The 19844-nt window shown below is 50.9% G+C and overlaps 2 protein-coding genes across 2 annotated transcripts; one reads left to right on the top strand and one right to left on the bottom strand.

Moving 5' to 3' along the window:
* Positions 1-36: 36 nt before the first annotated feature.
* LOC109744486 (squalene monooxygenase SE1) lies at positions 37-4793 on the top strand. The gene is made up of 8 exons (XM_020303613.4): positions 37-611; positions 2006-2117; positions 2200-2374; positions 2692-2860; positions 2940-3158; positions 3253-3528; positions 3616-3894; positions 4418-4793. The coding sequence occupies exons 1-8, from the start codon at positions 357-359 to the stop codon at positions 4526-4528; spliced, it is 1596 nt and encodes a 531-aa protein (XP_020159202.1). The 5' UTR covers positions 37-356; the 3' UTR covers positions 4529-4793.
* Positions 4794-7596: 2803 nt separating this feature from the next.
* LOC109744476 (branched-chain-amino-acid aminotransferase 2, chloroplastic) lies at positions 7597-10220 on the bottom strand. Its single transcript, XM_020303602.4, has 7 exons — positions 9911-10220; positions 9610-9683; positions 9071-9431; positions 8722-8952; positions 8422-8634; positions 8212-8324; positions 7597-8105 (listed from the first exon to the last, which is right to left on the bottom strand). Exons 1-7 carry the CDS (start codon positions 10001-10003, stop codon positions 7991-7993), a joined length of 1200 nt encoding a protein of 399 aa, XP_020159191.1. The 5' UTR covers positions 10004-10220; the 3' UTR covers positions 7597-7990.
* Positions 10221-19844: the final 9624 nt, after the last annotated feature.

The raw sequence follows: 19844 nt of genomic DNA, 5'->3' as shown, positions 1-19844 counted from the left end.
ACTAGTTCTCTCAAGAGAAGAGAACGAACATATTCCAAGAGAAAACACGAGAAAAATCCAGCGAAGAGACAGCCAGCTACACGGACAGACAGGGCGGAGAGAGCGATCTCCCTCCCCCCTCCGCCCCATAAAAAACGGAACAATCTCCAACTCCAAGCGGCCGCCTCTCGTCTCGTCTCTCGTCCCAATCCCACCGCCCGGCACCCCCCCCCGCTCCGTCTCCTCCCCGCACGCATCACCCTCTCTCCCCTCGCCCCTGGCCCGAGAGAACCCACACGCAAACCCAACGAACACGCGGCGCCGCGTTGAGAAACCCCCGAGGAACGACGACCCCAGGAGCAGGCCCCCATTGCGGCATGGCTGCGGCCGCCGGCGTCTGGCAGCTCGTTGGCGTCGCCGTGGCCACGCTCCTCGCGGCGGTCCTCGTAGCCGTCGCGCTGGGGCGCCAGCGCCAGCGCCGCCGCAGGGCCCCGCTCGAAGGGATCCCCGCGCCGGAGGACGGCTGCGAGGTCGCTGACGGCGCATGGAGCGCGGCAGTCGACGGCCCGACGGACGTCATCATCGTCGGAGCCGGGGTCGCCGGATCTGCCCTCGCCTACACGCTCGGAAAGGTGACATGTTTTTTCCTTGCTTACTTCTCCGTCCTCGCGTTCCGCTGGTTAGGCAGGAAGCTCCTGTTTCTTTTAGACTGGAAACTTGTGGTTCTCGTTCCTTGCAAGAACGAAGACCGAATTTGTATTCAAAGGAGAACCCGAGATTGAACTGGTATTCGACAGCGCAGGGATCAAAATTCCACCATGAATTTTCCGAAGGATCAAGTAGACAATCTAACAACAAAACACCTCTCGATTCAGTTTCAGGAAGGCAACTGCTCTGTCATGCTATCATCGATTCCTAGCCACCTTTTCGTTAAAAAAGGTCATGTAACGGCTTTTGATCTGGGGTGGGTGCACGCAATTCATGTGACGGCTCTTGATCTGGGACAGATGCATGCAGGGAATAATTGTGATTCGTTGCAACCTCCTTTTTTGCATGTTTCCACCCTAGGTGAAAGCGAAGTCTGTTATTTGTCTGCGTTGGGGACGTAGAATTCGTATGGTGCTGAGAAGGTGTTGCCTAAATATCATGTCATGCAACTCTAAATAGGGAAAAAAATCTCTTCCAAAAAGCCGTGGTACAAAATTTACCACCCTGTGTCCACGCATCAACCAATTCCTGCTTTCTGGTGGGCATGGCACGCTTGGAGGAACAGAAAAGAGGGGAAAGAACGGTGGGAGAATAATACACACAAGAATTTTGTTTTACTCCCTCCGATCCATATTAATTGTACAACAACGGAGGGAGTAATAAATTTGTTATTTGCCTTACAAAAATCATGCCGGGGCTGCCTTGCAAGTTCTGCTGAAATTACTTATTTTCTTTCTGACTAAATGAATGAGAACATGTGGGTGACAGAACTGTAAATTACTCATAAATGGGCAAAGAGGAGGAAGAGTCATCTGTATTATCTTCTCTCTTTCTCTAGTCTTTTCCATGCCCTCTCGTTCAATCTGCTCCAACAGAGACTTGATGTCCTCTAGCTTTGCACCATTAATGAAATGCCCAACTACTTTGAGGACCCACTTAATTTTCTTCTGTGGCTTACAGCTACTCCGACAATGATATATCATTAATAGGAAAATGTTGAACGAGTTATTGAACTTGATTCTTTTGGCTTTGTTCGTAATAGCTCCACACAGTGAGCGATAGTTTAGACAACAAATTAAGGAAGGAAGTTCCTTTTATAATTGTCAGGTTGTGTACCAGCCGAGAGTGGTAAGATACAGATCCTCATGAAAATACAGTATATACCTGGAAGGAGTATTACCGTGATGACCCTAGTTTCATCTGGATTTGGATATAACTAATAACAATGCAATTCTCTTGCTCATCATGATCAAATGGTGCATTACTGTTATCTTGGATTTTTTTTGCTTAAATCCTGCTTTATTTTTTGGTGACACAGGATGGCCGACGGGTGCATGTTATAGAGAGAGACCTTACAGAGCCCGATAGAATTGTGGGTGAATTGTTACAACCCGGAGGCTACCTGAAATTGATGGAATTGGGTCTGCAGGGTAAGCTTTGCTCTCTCCTGCTCAAAATGGGTTTCCTAACCGAACCATAGGCAATGTATACTGACTATTTGATTTTACCCAGACTGCGTTGATGAAATTGATGCACAGCGTGTCCTTGGTTATGCATTATTCAAAGATGGGAAGAACACAAAACTTTCTTACCCCTTGGAGAAGTTCCATTCAGATGTGGCTGGCAGGAGCTTTCACAATGGACGGTTCATACAGAGGATGCGTGAAAAGGCTGCATCTTTGCCCAAGTAATACCTCATCGTCCATATGAGATGTCTTTAGTACTTATTTGGTATACTTCTTTGTCTAGTTTTCATCTGGTATCCTTCTACGTGACAAGTTCATTTTACCCATAAGCCATGCATTAGAATGATAATACTGTGCGGCCCTTTGCAATGGTTCAATTCTGCTTGTGTGTAAGTTCTTGTATTTGGTGTATTTGCTCTCATGTTCTTTTCAAAAAAATCCTATACATTTTAAACGGGTTAGCTTCACATAAATCTAACTGTTTACACGCCTGCACTTGCAACTGAGAATAATGTTTGACATACTATTGGATTTACAGTGTCCAACTGGAGCAAGGAACAGTTACATCTTTGCTTGAAGAAAATGGTACAGTTAAGGGTGTGCAATACAAGATCAAGTCAGGTGAAGAACTAAAAGCTTATGCACCATTGACAATTGTATGTGATGGCTGCTTTTCGAACTTAAGACGTGCCCTTTGCTCCCCAAAGGTACAGTTCTCACATTATACTCACTGCTGATTACCTTTTTTGGGTTTACTGTACTGATATAATGTAATTTTGTGCTTAGGTTGAGGTGCCGTCTTGCTTTGTTGGCCTGGTCCTGGAGAATTGTGAACTTCCTCATGCGAACCATGGCCATGTTATCTTGGCCAATCCTTCTCCCATCCTATTTTACCCGATAAGCAGCACCGAGGTTCGCTGTTTGGTAGATGTCCCTGGTCAGAAGGTGCCTTCCATAGCAAGTGGTGAAATGGCAAATTATCTCAAGACCGTGGTTGCACCTCAGGTAATCTTGCAGTTGATCTTGTCCTAAGTGTAATTTCAACTGCCTGATTTCTGTAACGAGATTTTAATGGATATCTGATGTTGTCATTTCTCAGATTCCTCCACAAATCTATGATTCTTTTATAGCAGCAATTGATAAGGGAAGCATAAGAACAATGCCAAATAGGAGCATGCCAGCTGCACCACACCCAACACCTGGTGCACTTTTGATGGGAGACGCTTTCAATATGCGACACCCTTTAACTGGTGGAGGAATGACTGTTGCATTATCAGATATAGTTGTCCTGCGTAATCTTATCAAGCCTCTTCGCAATCTGCATGATGCCTCTGCCCTCTGCAAATACCTAGAGTCATTCTATACTCTGCGGAAGGTCAGTCTTCATATTGCAGTTTATGCCTAACTTTTTCCAGTGTAGTGTAATACAGTTTTTTTTAACTCAGTTCTGTAACTTATTCAGCCGGTTGCTTCTACAATAAACACATTGGCTGGTGCTCTGTACAAAGTCTTCAGTTCCTCACCTGACAAGGCTAGGGATGAGATGCGCCAAGCTTGTTTTGATTACTTGAGCCTTGGAGGTGTCTGTTCAAATGGGCCCATTGCTCTACTCTCTGGTCTTAATCCTCGGCCATTGAGTTTGGTTGCACACTTCTTTGCTGTTGCTATCTTCGGTGTTGGACGACTGATGCTCCCCCTTCCTTCACCTAAACGATTGTGGACTGGAGCGAGATTGATTTCGGTAAGTCCCCCGATCTTCAATGATTTCATATATATGATAATGGTTTAGACTAAAGTACTAACATGAAGGCAGTGATTAGAAGGAACGGAACTAGCTGTTTTCTATCTTTTGTGCTCATTTGCATTTGCTCCAGAGTATTTAATATGATTCATGAAATAATTTCTGTTTTGTCAAAATTCATGTTGGCTCTGCACTGCTACATCCATGCTACTACTGTTGGCATACTTGTTTGCATAACTGCTGTATGTTAGTACCTTATTTTTAAAAGGGGAGTACCCCGGCCTCTGCATCACAAGATGCACACAGCCATGTATGTTAGTACCTGGTTTCATAAAGTTTTGGCATCCATTATATTCATCATCTTTGAGTACATGGTTTGGGGGTAATATGTAGAATATGCTCCTGCTGTAGCAAAATTTACTGGAGACTGGCCATCTTTGGATGTTATGATCTATTGTTTGATAAAGCTGCACATTTTTTGCCTTTTCCTACCTTTGCTAATAAACACCGTTCACAACTGCAGGGTGCATGTGGTATCATCTTCCCAATCATCAAAGCTGAAGGTGTGAGGCAAATGTTCTTCCCTGCTACCGTCCCCGCGTATTACCGTGCACCTCCTGAAGCGGAGTTCTGATCTATGAAGGTGCAGCTAATCTCTCGCACGATGACATTTTTCCTGTGTTGGTAGTTGTTGAAAATGTGCTGTGTTGGTAGTCCGAATGGATCGAGGAACGTGTATAGTATCTCCGTTGGGTGCTGATCCTGCTTTTGGAATGTTCTGAATTGCTGCATCGGTGCCCATGTTGATTCGTCCTAGCTAAATTGTACATCTTTGTTGTGCTACTAATGAATTGCGCCTGCTGTTCTAACTAGTGGACTAAGGTGGTGTTCCTTGTCTACTGATCGTGAGCTGTGTTGTGTGCGTTTCAAATCAGACCACTGTATACCATGTTAGGCTGAACTCTGTTATGGACCATGATATGCCTTCAGTTGTATGGGCCAGCCCATCAAATGTGGAGCTTATCCCTTACCTAGAGTCCCAGTTGATTAAGCATGTCTCTTAGAAAAGAGTCCAGTTTAAAGATCCTATGAGAGTTTGAATAAAGATACCCACAGAAATCTCTGCATAAGTCAATGACATAGGATTTAGATGTGCAATGCTTATGACACATCTAGATGTGCTTTAGCAAAACTGTTTGAATAAAATTACTGACTTGTCAAGTCTTGTCTGCTATATAAAGGGCCTGACCCCTCAATAAATAAAGCAGAGAGATATTTTATTGTTTGCCTTTATCTACTTCTCAATAATCTTTTCTTTATGTGAGTAGCAGATCATTTCATCTTGTCAATTGACTGATGACATGTGAAGCTAGAAGATGGAGGATAGTGTATATACTGCACCATCCACAGGCCTTCTCCGACGCGGACGCCCAAATCTCCCCCATATGTTTTATGTTTGGACCAGATGTCTGTAAATTTTTGGGCCTTCATCGCAGCTGCCCATTTTGGGCCGGACCGGTCCAAAACGTCCACAATGTCCTAAGTTCGACCCCAACCACGTCGGCCTATGATGGTCCGGACCCACCCAAAACCCTGACGCTGGTGTATTTTCACAATTTGCCGCATCAATCCCCCTGGACATTGCCCAGGCCTTTGCCGGACATTCGTCGCTCCACCTAGCCTCCTCTTCGTCAAGGCCGCCACGGCGGCAACCGCCAGGAATGATGCTTTTTGACGAAATAGAGCATGCGGAGGAGCATGTTCTCAACTTCAAGGTTTCAACGTTGGGAGATAGTGTTGAATCGGCGTCGGAACCAGAACATGTTGATCTCTACGAGGACTACTTTGTCCCCGATGCGCTATTCGACCACTATTTTCATCGTCGATATTGGATGCATCGACCATTGTTCTTGCGCATCATGGAAGATGTCAGAGCTTATGATGATTACTTCGAGCTCAAGAAGGATTCTGTTGGCTACATTGGGTTCTCTGATCTCCAGAAGTGCACGACTGCTACGAGAATGGTTGGTATGGAACAATCGCAGACCACCGGAATGAGTACCTTTAGATTTCTAAGAGCACATCCTCGAAGCCATGGTCAGATTTGCTAATGTAGTGGTCAAGGTGTTTGGATGAGAGTACTTTAAGAGAACTAAATAACGAAGACACAACAAAGCTCATGGTAGTGGAAGAGAGTTTCAGGCAGTGGCGGAGCTACCAATAAAAGGCTGGGCGGGCCGGAGTACAAAGAGTGCTACCAAATTAAAAATCAACACATTATTGTGGGCCGAACTTCATGTAGAACCCTTTTTTGCTCCAGCCCAGGGCGGGCCATGGCCCTTTCAGCCTTGCTGAAGCTTCGCCCGTGGTTTCAGGTGTGCTCGAATCCATGGATTGCATAAAAATGTAAAAACTGCCCATATGCTCAGCAAAGGAAAAGCTCATTATCATTCTTGAAGCAGTTTCATCACAAGATCATTGGATTTGATACTCTTTCTTTGACATGCTAGGGTTTCACAATGACATGAACGTGCTGGAGTAGTCTATTGTTTGCAAGGTTGTGTGTGGATGAAGCTCTTGCATGCAACTATAAAATCAATGGACATGGGTACAACATAGGGTAGTATCGTTGCAATCGTATTACCTTTGTCAAGACCATCTCCAGAGGTAACAAATTTTTTTACTTTGCTGCAAGACAAGAAGGTGCTAGGAAGGATGTGGAGAGGTCATTTTGAGTGCTTCATGCCTGATTTTTGCCGTTGTTTGCACACTTGCTAAGAATCTCCAGAGGTCATTTTGAGATCCGACGACATTATGGGAGACGATGACAAGTTGTGTAATCATGCAAAGCATGATTGCGAAGAATGAGGAATAGGTGATCCTATCCTGCTTCGAGAGCAGCATGCGGGGACGTTTGATCAATTTGTCGCTGGAGATGGGTGATACCACACACTGCACTGCGACAACTTGGCTGACACATCATCCTGTCCCCCGATCAGATCAGATCAGATCAGATCTGCTGAACAAAAAGACAGATCCGTGCTGTTTTCGTATTGAGTTCCTCCCACGATTTAAAAAAGAAGAAAAATCCCGTAAACGTGCTTGTTGGGTCTGGATTGGCAATGCGTACGTGGAGCCTAAGAAAAATGGACTACTTGCACTTTGGCATACGTTTCTTTCCTGCCTACCATGTGGCATGTGCCGCATCGTGCCGTTGTTTGCTTGTTGTTTGGCCTGCTGCGCCACCAGAAAAACCACACTTGTTGGTCTCTGTAAATTGTCAGAGAGCAACAACGTGAACGTATCAAACTATGAAAATACATCGAGTCTCCATGCAATGTCTCTGTAACTGTAACTTCGATGCGACTGCCAGGTTGTCATGCATGAAAACGATCTATTTGGCAAATGGTTGGTGTCAGTCAGGATCAACGTTAGCTACTTTGCGTGCCCAAATTTGAACTTGCTAATGAAAAGGATCTACTCTCTCCGTTGCTAAATATTTGTCTTTCTGGAGATTTCAACAAGTGACTACATGTGGCAGTCCATTTAAAATCTCTAAAATGATAAATATTTAAGAACGAAAGGAGTATTTGGCAAATTCGTAAGTGTCAAGCAGGATCAACATTGGCCTTTTTTCCGTGCTCAAATTTGAACTCGCTGAAGACTGGGATACGTATCTTCTAACACGAGATATCATCATCATTTAAAAAAAAAACAAGGCAAAAGGCTTACCATTTTCATTGAATAAAAAGTTTTTTAGAGTCTAGGCCTCGGGCCGAATTACAAGCCTCACTCTTGCGGCATAATATTACACAAAAATTTCACCCCGGCTAGGCACCACCCCACAGAGAAGCTTCCTCTTTAGTTCGAGCAACAAGAACACCCATGACGAACTGCGTTGTTACGGAACACCCGTGCATTTCTCTCTTTCCATATTTTCCAAGAAACCAGTAGCATCAGAGAGACCATCGCCCTTGGGGGCCGAGACATCCCCGAGATATCATCACCATGACTATTATTATTCACATTGGCAAGACATGATAAGAAATGCTGATGAATGCTTCCGGCGCCGCATGCGCCCACGCTGTTATCCTAATCAATCAACCGCAACCGTCCATCCTTTCTTGTCCTCCGCCAGGCCCATCTGGATCGACGTCAGAGTCGTGTACAGCTTCTTCGACAGCGTGTCTTCTCCGGTCCTGAACTCGTACCTGCACGCACGCCCAAAAATCAGTACACATCTCAGCACTGAATCGCGCAGACATCTTGGATCTTTTTGCCCCGGCTCAGCGGACGAGTTGCATGAGATCGACTTACCTTGTCCCTTGGTAGGTGATGGTGGACACCGGGGTGACGCCGACGGCCGTTCCCGTGCAGAACACTTCGTCTGCACTGATCAGATCGTCGATGGAGACGAGGCGCTCTTCCACCTGCTCGACAGCACACAACACAAGCTTCAGTTCGTTGTCATCGGCACAGTTGGGTGATGGACAGTAGCGGCGGAGTGGAGTGGAGTGATCGATCGACCTGGTAGCCGCTGTCTCGGGCGAGCTCGATGATGCTCCTGCGCGTGACCCCCGGCAGGATGGTCCCCGCCGTCGCCGGCGTCGCGACGGCGCCGCCCTTCACGACGAAGAGGTTGCAGGAGGAGGCCTCCTCCACGTACCTCTTGTGGACCGAGTCCAGGTACAGCACGTCCGCGAACCCCTTGCTCCTCGCGTCCATCTGCGCCTTGAGCACCTGACGATGGGATAAAAACACCGGTCGGTCAGTCACATTTTCTGGAAATTCACCTGAAGAAGAAGTTACCGGCTAAAGGATTTTCACCGGCGCGTAGTTGGAGATGGTCTTGACCCCGCCGGTGCCGCCCGGCATGGCGCGGTGGATCTCCTCCTCGACCAGCAGGTTTATCGCCGCCATGCCTTCCTTGAAATATGTGCCCACGGGCGCGGCGTAGATCATGAAGGTGTACTCGGGCGCCGGCGCCAGCCCGAGGATCGCCCCGCTCCCGATGAGCAGCGGCCTGAGGTACAGCGCTCCCTTTCCTTGCGGTGGCACCTGAAACCAACGTACGCGAGGGGTGGTTGCAGTGCGGAGGTCAGCCATGGAGGGCTCATGAGCATGGCGTGCACTCACGTCACGTGAATAAAGGAACAAATCGATGCTGACCACGTACCCAGCGCTTGTTGGCGAGGACGGTCTGCTTGACGGCGTGCACGAACTGCTCGACGGACGGGGAAGGCATGCACATGCGCCCGGCGCCGTGCTGCATCCGCCGCGCGTTCTCCTCCGGCCGGAACAGCGTGTACCCGGGCCCGTCCGCCCTCCGGTACGCCTTGAGCCCCTCGAACAGCCCCTGCCCGTAGTTGAGGACGCCGGAGGAGGGGCTGAGCTCGATGTTGCCGTAGCGGGCGAGCTCGCCGCGGGAGAAGCCGCCCTCCTCCTGCGTGCACCGCATGACGTACATGTAGTCGGTCGGGGTCAGCCCGAAGCCGAGGTTGTCCCAGTCGATGTCGCCGCCGCCCTCCTCGTCGGACCTGCATGCAGCCAAGCCAAACCGCACACGGATGCCCCGGTGGCGACGGCACAAGCATTGAGTTTGAGTGCGACGAACGGCACAAAATGGTAAAAGCCATTGGCGATCGAACTGCGAACGAATCGAAACCAACCACGGAAAGTAATTTACGATGAACCTGCTGCATGTCACTCACGCACCTGTCGACGGGGTCCAGCTGCGGCTGCGACGACTTCCACCGGGACGGGAGAAGAGAGCGGCCGCCGCCTCCGTCCTGCACACCGAGAAGGCGCCTACTGTGAGTTCCGATCGACCTCATCGTCATCCTCATCCTCATGGAGGCGGGACGGGAGAGCATCGTGGCCATGGATAAATCTTAGTAGACGGGAAAATGCTCTTCTCCGCAACGGAAACAAGAAGAGTAAAAGCGCCAGGCCCGGCGGCCATGCTTTGTGACGGGGATCTCAACTGCAAAAGCACGAGAAGCGCGCGGGTACGCACCGTCCCGAGTAGAGCTCGGAGGCCGCCGATGACCCCGCCGGCCGAGGTGCGGCCCCACGGGAGGGCGCGCTTCGCAGACGACAGCACAGCCATGCACGCACGCACGTCCGGCCGGCCCGCTAGCTGGATCGCTCGCCAAAGTTGTTCAAGAGAGCAATGGTTTGCAAGCGAGCACAGCACGTCGGCACCTATACCAGTGGCAGTGGGTTAAAATGGCAAGTGTTCGTAAAGAGGTTTCTATATAGGTCGTGGAGAATTTGGCAAGTGTTCGATTTGCCCTGCTGTATCCTACCCTTATAGAAGGCCACATGCATTGGTTTAGGAAACACATGCATTGGTTTTTTATGGCGAATTAACACATGCATTAGCAGGATACGGTAATGTTTGGCAAAGATATTTGGCAATGTTTGACAAAGACTGTGCCCTGTTACGGGACTCCTGTTACGGGGGATCGAGCGTGCGCCAAAGCTCTAGGAGCAGCAAACTTGCTTTTCCTGGATCGAGACAAAACCATCGACGGAGATGGCAATTGACCCGTGGGCCCAGGCACTGAGTGGACCCCGCGAGGCAGTGACAGAGTACAGCCGCGCCTGGCACGGCACCTCCTGGGAACGAGGAAGTCGTAGTCGCGCTGCTCTGCCGCGTGTAAGGCGTGATGGCGTCTGCCAAGCTTTTTTTTTTTTTCCAAAAAAACTTCCAATCTATACGGAAATTGCCTTTGGTGACCGAGCTCACTGGAGGCCTCCATATTCAAAATTCAAATTTCATCGAAATTCATATTTTTTTACATTTCAAAAAATTCTAATTTTTTTTACTGGTATACATGAAGGCATAACACACATGTGTGTAAATTTTCAGGGCAAACATGTTGAAATGAGGGCTGTGCAAAAAAGACAAATCTGGGGTTGTTTAACACATGATACTATTCATCCTCCCAGACCATGAATTTGTCTTTTTTGTACATGTTGCATTTCAATGTATTTCATCATGAAATTTTACACACATGTGGGTTACATCCTTACATACATGCATATTTTTTCAGAATTTTTTGAAACATAAAAGTTTGAATTTGATTTTTTCAAAAATAAAGGCCTCCATGGAGCTCGGCCTCCAAAACGCCATTATCCAATCTATACGTCTATAATATTATGGCAATACAATGAACACCAGAAATAATAAAAAAATACAGTCAAATCCATAGACCACCTAGCGACAATTACAAGAATTGAAGTGAGCTGAAGGCGCGCTGTCGTCACCGCCCCTCCCTTGTCGGAGGCGGGCATAACTTGTTATAGTAGATAGTCGGGAAGTCGTCGTGTCAAGGCCCCATAGGACCAGCGTACCAGAACAACAACCACCGCCGATGAAGATAAATATAGATCGGAAGGATCCAACCAGAAGACGCATGAAGGTAGATGATTGAAGACCGTATCTGAGCAGATCCACCGAAGACAACCCCTGACCGAATCCTGCGAGATATGCCAGAGACAGACATCCACACGCCATCCGATGATGCTAGACACACCACCGACATGAGCGGGGAGAACCTTATTCCATCTTCAGGGAGCCGTCGTCGTCTCGTCTTCCTGAGCAGGACACAAACCCTAACTAAGCTCAAAGAAACATCTAAAAATGGTGCCCTCCTGCCGGCCGACAAGTGCCGGGATTCACCATGCCCCATGGCCCTAGCAATTCTAGCATTGTCGTTGTATCAGTCTGATCTTTTTAGTGGTATATCATTCTGATTGATATCGTAACTTGTCGATATGGTCATTTTGGTAGGAAGTGTAACTCTAACAAAGTCGTCGTCCGCTTATCGTCCTGCATAATTTATGGAGCGTGCTCCATGTTCAGTCCGCGAGCCTTCACATTTGGAGGCTGGGGGCGTTGATATGGAAGGACCTCCATCCACGATTGCTCGCGCGGTGAAGTTTTAGCACAACCTCTTAGTCCCCCGCACAACCCCATCAATGGCGTTGCCGTACGTACAATTGCCGCTTCCGTCCCTGCGAATATCCGTTTATCCACTAGGAAGAGCGTTAATTAATGATCGTCGCTGCATTTCGCACTTGTTTCCCACCCGCACATGGCGAATCCCCCTCCCCTCGTTTCCCACCCAAGCGCACCCATTTGCGGGTATATAAACCCCCATCTCGACACCACCACATCCACCCTCTTCCACGACATCGGCACACTCATCCCATCGTCTCCCTTTGTCGGCCACCACCCCTCATTCTCTCTTCCACCGTTACCATGTCGGTGCGGCCACATGGACCTTTCCCTGGCAAGACCGAAGAGGACCGCACCGAGAGAGAGTGCTAGGAGAGGGCGTGAGACTTCCCTGAATGGGTTGAGGACGATGTGCGCCATAAGGCAAAATCAGTCGACGGTGGCGCTCGCCTACCCGACCCTCAAGTACTTTGACCGCAAGTCGACGACCGTTTGTGCAGAAATGAATACCGCGGGTCAAGATTTTGGCCTCATCCTACATCCAAGGCGCACATGCGTTCATCGACTGCATGGCCATGGAAGTCGCGGCAGCCGAAGACACCCCCGTCTGTGAGGTCACTTCAAAGAGGAGGAAGAGCTCATAGTTTAGTACAGAATCGTTGTAAATCCTTCTTGGAATCCATTTCTTTTAAGAATATTTAACCTAGAAATATATATTTGTAGGCATAAACTTTTCGTCATACAACGATCAACAATTTGCATTAAATGAATACTTGATGCACTTCATAAATAACAATAATCAACAACAATATTGATACTTAATAATCTAATGTCTCTTCTCATTAATGAGCTTAACGAGTTTTTTTTGCGAGGAAATAATCTTGGTCACGATGGGAAAGGTCCATACTACCTTCACAATGCATAGTACCATAACTTGTGTCACAGAAATGTCATTTATTGCCATGCATGACACATACTAGTACGTCATTTAATATGATATGGTATCGTATCATGATACTCAACCATCTCTTTTCTCATTTAATTGTATGCAACTTCACCTAAAATGCATAGTTAACATGCATGATACTACCTATGATACTCTTATTGTGACCGGACTAACTCGTTAGCTTGAATCCTTAAATTAATGATCTTAGATTAAAACCTGGTTTTACTCTTAGTTAACGAGTTTGAGTCGAGTCAAGTCATGAGCTACTTGTTTAGTCTATGAGTTTTGAGTTTTAATCCAGCCCTAGTTGTATCAACCAAAACTCTCATATGAATTCTACAAGTTTTCCAGGTAGGAGCTTGGCACCACTACTTTCGCTAGCCGGTTGGGGTCGTTGAAGGTCTTCGAACTTGGTTGCATTTTGCTTCTTTCCTTGATAAATAAAATTCCGCGGCGGCACGGCCCCACGCACCTCTTTTGAGCTGGCGGTACTAGCGAGTTTTCTCTTGCTTATCTTCTTCGTTTCTTCGTCTCGATAGACAGCAAAGCCGTTGCTTATCTTGTCATCCATGCAGGCCATGACTCGGTGTCTTTATGCTACGACGTCTCTGGTGCTGGTAGGTGCATGCATGCAATGTATCAAAGCCTACGTGTCCCCACGCGCGCGTTCTCGAGTCGCCTCAAATGATCCGTCTGTGCTCATCCGTATGCGATCAAGTGGATGGGATCAGCTGACTGTATTCACTATTCAGTATGTGCCCAAGTCACAAAATGCGCCACGAGACCTATGGAAATCCATTGTTTGCACGCTGCTGCCTTCTTTGCGTGCATAATCTGTTTTGTGGTTGGTCAGTGGGTTCTTATTTTCGGCTTATTTTTCTTAAGGTGGTTAGTGGGTTCTTAAGATCACCTAACAACAATACGAGTGCAAAAGACAACAATATGTTTTTGTGTCCGGAAAACCTTCCAATCTGTAGTCATTAACCCTCAACACTGCTGGAACAGGGCTCGATGCCGACGGCCAAATGTATGCCGACAGCCCCGTCGGCCTACTCCATGCTATACTGACAGCTGAGTCCAGGCTGTCGGCATACAATGGCCGTCGGGCTATCCCCGGCTACGCCTACAGCTGCCGTCGGCATAGCCCAGACTACGCCTACAGCTGCCGTCGGCATATATTGGCCGTCGGCATAGCTGCGGGCCCGCCGACCACGCACGTGCGGGCGGCTAACGGCGTCGGATATATGCCGACGGCGGAGACGGGCGGCCGTCGGCATAGATACAGGTGCCACGTCATTGATCCAAAGCGCATCGACCAAGACCTATACCGACGGCTGCCGTCGGCATAGATGACACGTCATCGATCCGCGGCGCGCCGTCCATCTGCCCTGGCCGCAGTATATATATATATTTGCTTTTTTTCATAGCTATATTTTTATTTTTTTTACGTATTATTATTTGACTAACTTACATGTAACATGTGTTAATATAAGCACACATACATTATTTTTTGGTTCTGTACGGAAGGGTGTGACCCCCCTCACGAACGGCGGCGGTGCCGGCCGGCACCTGGAGTGGGGAAACAGCCGCATCGGGTCTATACGGAGGGGACGTTGCTCCCAAGTGTTTCTATATATGGGATGACCTACCACAACCGGGTGGTGTGGTGGCATGTCTGAAGAGGCGGCATGCATCTCCGGGGTGTAGCCCCCCTCACGGACAGCGCCGCCGCCGGCACCTGGAGGGGGAAACGGCCACGTCGGGTCTACACGGAGGGGATCTTGCTGTGGGTTTGGCCCGGATGTTGCTCCCAGGTGTTCCTATGGGCTGACCTAACACAACCGGATGGAGAGGTCCACTGGTCAAAGCCCGTCCGTGGAAAGTCAAAGGGCTAGATCTCGTGGTCAACCACTCCAGGGTTAGGCGGGACGGGGGCCCTGGGGGTAGCAATGCCACCGGAGCGTCGCACCGGGCCCTCATACAAGCGGGGTGGTGTGGTGGCACGTCTGAAGAGGCGGCACGCGTCTCTGGGGTGTGGCCCCTCTCACGGACGGCGCCGCCGCCGACACCTGGAAGGGGAAACGGACGCGTCGGGTCTACACGGAGGGGATCTTGCTGTGGGTTTGGCCCGGATGTTGCTCCCAGGTGTCCCTATGGACCGACCTAACACAACCGGGTGGAGAGGTCCACTGGTCAAAGCCCGTCAGTGGAAAGTCAAAGGGCTAGATCTCGTGGTCAACCGCTCTAGGGTTAGGCGGGACGGGGGCCCTGGGTGGGGGGTAGCAATGCCATCGGAGCGTCACACCGGCCCATCATACATGCGGGATGGTGTGGTGGCATGTCTGAAGAGGCGGCACGCGTCTCCGGAGTGTGGCCCCCCTCACGGACGGCGCCGCCGCCGGCACCTGGAGGGGGGAAACGGACGCGTTGAGTCTACACGGAGGGGATCTTGCTGTGGGTTTGGCCCGGATGTTGCTCCCAGGTGTTCCTATGGGCTGACCTAATACAACTGGGTGGAGAGGTCCACTGGTGAAATCCCGTCCGTGGAAAGTCAAAGGGCTAGATCTCGTGGTCAACCGCTCCTGGGTTAGGCGGGACGGGGGCCCTGGGAGGGTAGGAATGCCACCGGAGCGTCGCACCGGGCCCTCATACATGCCTGGTGGTGTGGTGGCATGTGTGAAGAGGCGACACGTGTCTCCGGGGTGTGGCCCCCTCACGGACGGCGATGACACAGTATAGACGTTCTGCACTAACGGTGCGGCGTGAATATTATTAAATACTCGGAGCGCGATAAAATCATGAGTTTTTTACACGACGTGGGCACATGTGCTATATGAATGATGGTAATTTTTCATAATTTTTCGTGATGGAGAAGTATCCGAACACTTCCCTCTACGCGGATTGCCCTTCGCATGTCCACGACTTTGGCCGGCGGCCTCCGGGGGCTAGCATGCCGCCAATCTTGCGTACGGGGCCTCTCACAAGTCTGGAAGTGTTGTGGCGGTTGGAAATGCCCGGCACGCGTCTCCGGGGTGTGGCCCCCCTCACGGACGGCGTCGTCACCGGCACCTGGAGGGGGGGAAACGGACGCGTCGGGTCTACACGGAGGGGATCTTGCTATGGGTTTGGCCCGGATGTTGCTCCCAGGTGTCCCTATGGGCTGACCTAACACAACCGGGTGGAGAGGTCCACTAGTCAAAGCTCTTCCGTGGAAAGTCAAAGGGCTAGATCTCGTGGTCAACCGCTCCTGGGTTAGGCGGGACGGGGGCCCTGGGAGGGTAGGAATGCCACCGAAGCGTCGCACCGGGCCCTCATACATGCCTGGTGGTGTGGTGGCATGTGTGAAGAGGCGACACGCGTCTCCGGGGTGTGGCCCCCCTCACGGACGACGATGACACAGTAGTAGACGTTCTGCGGTAACTGTGCGGCGTGAATATTATTAAATACTCAGAGCGCGATAAAATTATGAGTTTTTTACACGACGTGGGTCCATGTGCTATAGGAATGATGGTAATTTTTCATAATTTTTTGGTGATGGAGAAGTTTCTGAACACTTCTCTCTACACGGATTGCCCTTCGCATGTCTACGACTGTGGCCGGCGGCCTCCGGGGGCTAGCATGCCGTCAATCTTGTGTACACAGCCTCTCACAAGTCGTAAAGTGTTGTGGCGGTTGCAAACGCCCGGCATGCGTCTCCGGGGTGTGGCCCCCCTCATGCACGGCGCCGCCGCCGGCACCTGGAGGGGGGAAACAAACGTGTCGGGTCTACACGGAGGGGATCTTGCTGTGAGTTTGGCCCGGATGTTGCTCCCAGGTGTCCCTATGGGCTGACCTAACACAACTGGGTGGAGAGGTCCACTGGTCAAAGCCCGTCCGTGGAAAGTTAAAGGGTTAGATCTCGTGGTCAACCGCTCCAGGGTTAGGCGGGACAGGGGCCCTAGGGGGGGGGTAGCAATGCCACCGGAGCGTCACACCGGGCCCTCGTACATGCAGGGTGGTGTGGTGGCATGTCTGAAGAGGCGGCACGCGTCTCCGGGGTGTGGCCCCCCTCACGGACGGCGCCGCCGCCGGCACCTAGAGGGGGGAAACGGACGCGTCGAGTCTACACGGAGGGGATCTTGCTGTGGGTTTGGCCCGGATGTTGCTCCCAGGTGTTCCTATGGGCTGACCTAACACAACCGGGTGGAGAGGTCCACTGGTCAAAGCCCGTCCGTGGAAAGTCAAAGGGCTAGATCTCGTGGTCAACCGCTCCAGTGTTAGGCGGGACGGGGGCCCTGGGGGGGGGGGGGGTAGCAATGCCACCGGAGCGTCGCACCGGGCCCTCATACATGCCGGGTGGTGTGGTGGCATGTCTGAAGAGGCGGCACGCGTCCCCGGGGTGTGGCCCCCCTCACAGACGGCGATGACACAGTAGTAGACATTCTGCGGTAACGGTGCGGCGTGAATATTATTAAATACTCGGAGCACGATAAAACCATGAGTTTTTTCACAGTGTGGGCACATGTGCTATAGGAATGATGGTAATTGTTCATAATTTTTGGTGATGGAGAACTATCCGAACACTTCCCTCTACGCGGATTGCCGTTCGCATGTCTACGAGTGTGGTCGGTGGCCTCCGGGGGCTAGCATGCCGCCAATCTTGCGTACGCGGCCTCTAACTAGTCTGGAAGTGTTGTGGCAGTTGCAAACGCCCGACACGCGTCTCCGGGGTGTGGCCCCCCTCACAGACGGTGCCGCCACCGGCACCTGGAGGGGGGAAACGGACGCGTCGGGTCTACACGGAGGGGATCTTGCTGTGGGTTTGGCCCGGATGTTGCTCCCAGGTGTCCCTACGGGCTGACCTAACACAACCGGGTGGATAGGTCCACTGGTCAAAGCCCGTCCATGGAAAGTCAAAGGGCTAGATCTCGTGGTCAACCGCTCCCGGGTTAGGCGGGACGGGGGTCATGGGGGGGGGGGGGTGGGGGTAGCAATGCCACCGGAGCGTCGCACCGGGCCCTCATACATGCGGGGTGGTGTGGTGGCATGTCTGAAGAGGCGGCACGCGTCTCCGGGGTGTGGCCCCCCTCACGGACGGCGCCGCCACCGGCACCTGGAGGGGGGAAACGGACGCGTCGGGTCTACACGGAGGGGATCTTGCTGTGGGTTTGGCCCGGATGTTGCTCCGAGGTGTTCCTATGGGCCGACTTAACACAACCAGGTGGAGAGGTCCACTGGTCAAAGCCCGTCCGTGGAAAGTCACAGGGCTAGATCTCGTGGTCAACCGCTCCAGGGTTAGGCGGGACGGGAGCCCTGGGGGGGGGGGGGGTAGCAATGCCACCGTAGCGTCGCACCGGGCCCTCATACATGCCGGGTGGTGTGGTGGCATGTCTGAAGAGGCGGCACGCGTGTCCGGGGTGTGGCCCCCCTCACGGACGGCGATGACACATTAGTAGACGTTCTACGGTATACATGGGCTCCGGGGTCTGGCCCACCTCACGAGCGGCGATGTCGCCGGCACTTGGAGGGGTGAAACTGCCGCGTCGGTAGCTTTCGGAGGGTAGGAAGGACAGTGGGTGTTTTAAAAAAATGGTAGGATTTAAAAAAAAATTAAAGTTGATGTTAAAAAATATTGAAAAATAGGTATGCCTACGGCTTGGCCGTCGGCATAGGTGGCCACGTGGCAACGATACCTATGCCGACAGCAAAGTCGTCGGCATACCCCGCCTTATCCATACGTGATGCAACCCCCTCCACTCATTCTGCTCATCCCCACGTCGTGACCCTGGCCGTCCCCACCCGTCCCGCCGCCGTCGCCCCAGGCCCCCACCCGCGCCACCGCCGCCGCCCCACTCGACCCCCACCAGCGCCGCCGCCGCCCAGATCCACCTTGACCCTGACCCCCTTCGCCACCGCCGCCCAGCTCCACCCCGACCCGCGCCGCAGCCGCTACCCTCTCCGTCCCCGCCTCCTCGCGCCGCCGCCACCACCACCCTCTCCGCCCCCTCACCCCACCACCACTCCCGTCCGCCCTGCCACCGCTAGCCGGCCTGCATCCACGCCGCCCCAACCTCGCTTCCTCCCTCACCAGGTCGGGCCTCGGCGGATCGGCGCCCCTCGTCGTGCCGGCCGGGGCTCGGAGCCCTCCTCCGCCGACCCCTGCAGCGGCGGCCCCTGCCCCCAGCCTCCCTGCTCGCCCGCTGCACCGGCGCCCAAAACGCCCCCGGTGAGCTATTTTTTCATTTTTTTTTGCATTTTATTACTATTTGTTATGTGCATGGATGCATGGATGAATTTTTGTTAGATGAATTGATGAATATTGGTAGATGGATGGATTGATGAATGTTGTTATGTTTTGTTAGATGGATTTGTGATAGATGGATGGATTAATGAATTTGTTAGATGGATTTGTGATAGAATGATGGATGAAATTTTTTAGATGGATGGATTGATGAATATTTGTAAGTTTTGTGTTTGGTCATGTTGTTTCATATGACACGTTATTTGTCATGTTTAGTGTTGGGTCATGTTGTTTCATAGGACACTTAATGAAGCTTTTTTTGCAATTTGAGATGTTGTTTCATGTTGGTTCATAATATAGTGTCAATGCTTTATGTGATATGTGATGAGCTAAATTTTTTCACTCGATCAATTTTACAGGATTTGTGGTGTTTCATCTCCGTGGAGTGCTCTTTGACGTTGGAGGTGTTGGTCCACGGTCGTCCCTCCTCTGATCGACTACATCCTCTACATCCGAGGGTGAGCAACAATTCCATGACCTCGTCTGTTTTTTCCATGTCACTAGATTTCATTTTCACATCAAGTCGCGTAACCTAGGCATCTCCCGTCCGAAAGGGTTGCATCGACAAATATGCATTCAATTGCATATTTATCACCGCAGCTCTTTCGGATTGTCCAGCGCTTTCCACGGACAGCCCGAGGATGTGTAGATTGGGTACGTTGTTCATGCTCTACCCCGTTCTGAGACAGGATTTCGGCGGCGCCTCCCCGTTGTTCTCCGGATGCACATTCCCTCGGCATTTTGCCGAGACGTGTATT

The sequence above is a fragment of the Aegilops tauschii genome, chromosome 4 (genome assembly GCF_002575655.3).
Source record: "Aegilops tauschii subsp. strangulata cultivar AL8/78 chromosome 4, Aet v6.0, whole genome shotgun sequence".
Taxonomy (NCBI): Eukaryota; Viridiplantae; Streptophyta; class Magnoliopsida; order Poales; family Poaceae; genus Aegilops; species Aegilops tauschii.
This window is presented reverse-complemented; position numbering and strand designations above follow the sequence as displayed.

Excerpts from the sequence above, each read along its gene's own strand:
- LOC109744486 (XM_020303613.4), top strand. The coding sequence starts at position 357 with ATGGCTGCGGCCGCCGGCGTCTGGCAGCTCGTTGGCGTCGCCGTGGCC. Across the intron at positions 3,159-3,252 it reads AGACCGTGGTTGCACCTCAG|ATTCCTCCACAAATCTATGA; the intron begins GTAATCTTGCAG and ends GTCATTTCTCAG. Across the intron at positions 3,895-4,417 it reads CTGGAGCGAGATTGATTTCG|GGTGCATGTGGTATCATCTT; the intron begins GTAAGTCCCCCG and ends TCACAACTGCAG.
- LOC109744476 (XM_020303602.4), bottom strand. The coding sequence starts at position 10,003 with ATGGCTGTGCTGTCGTCTGCGAAGCGCGCCCTCCCGTGGGGCCGCACC. Across the intron at positions 9,684-9,910 it reads TCCGAGCTCTACTCGGGACG|GACGGAGGCGGCGGCCGCTC; the intron begins GTGCGTACCCGC and ends CTCGGTGTGCAG. Across the intron at positions 9,432-9,609 it reads CAGCTGGACCCCGTCGACAG|GTCCGACGAGGAGGGCGGCG; the intron begins GTGCGTGAGTGA and ends GGCTGCATGCAG.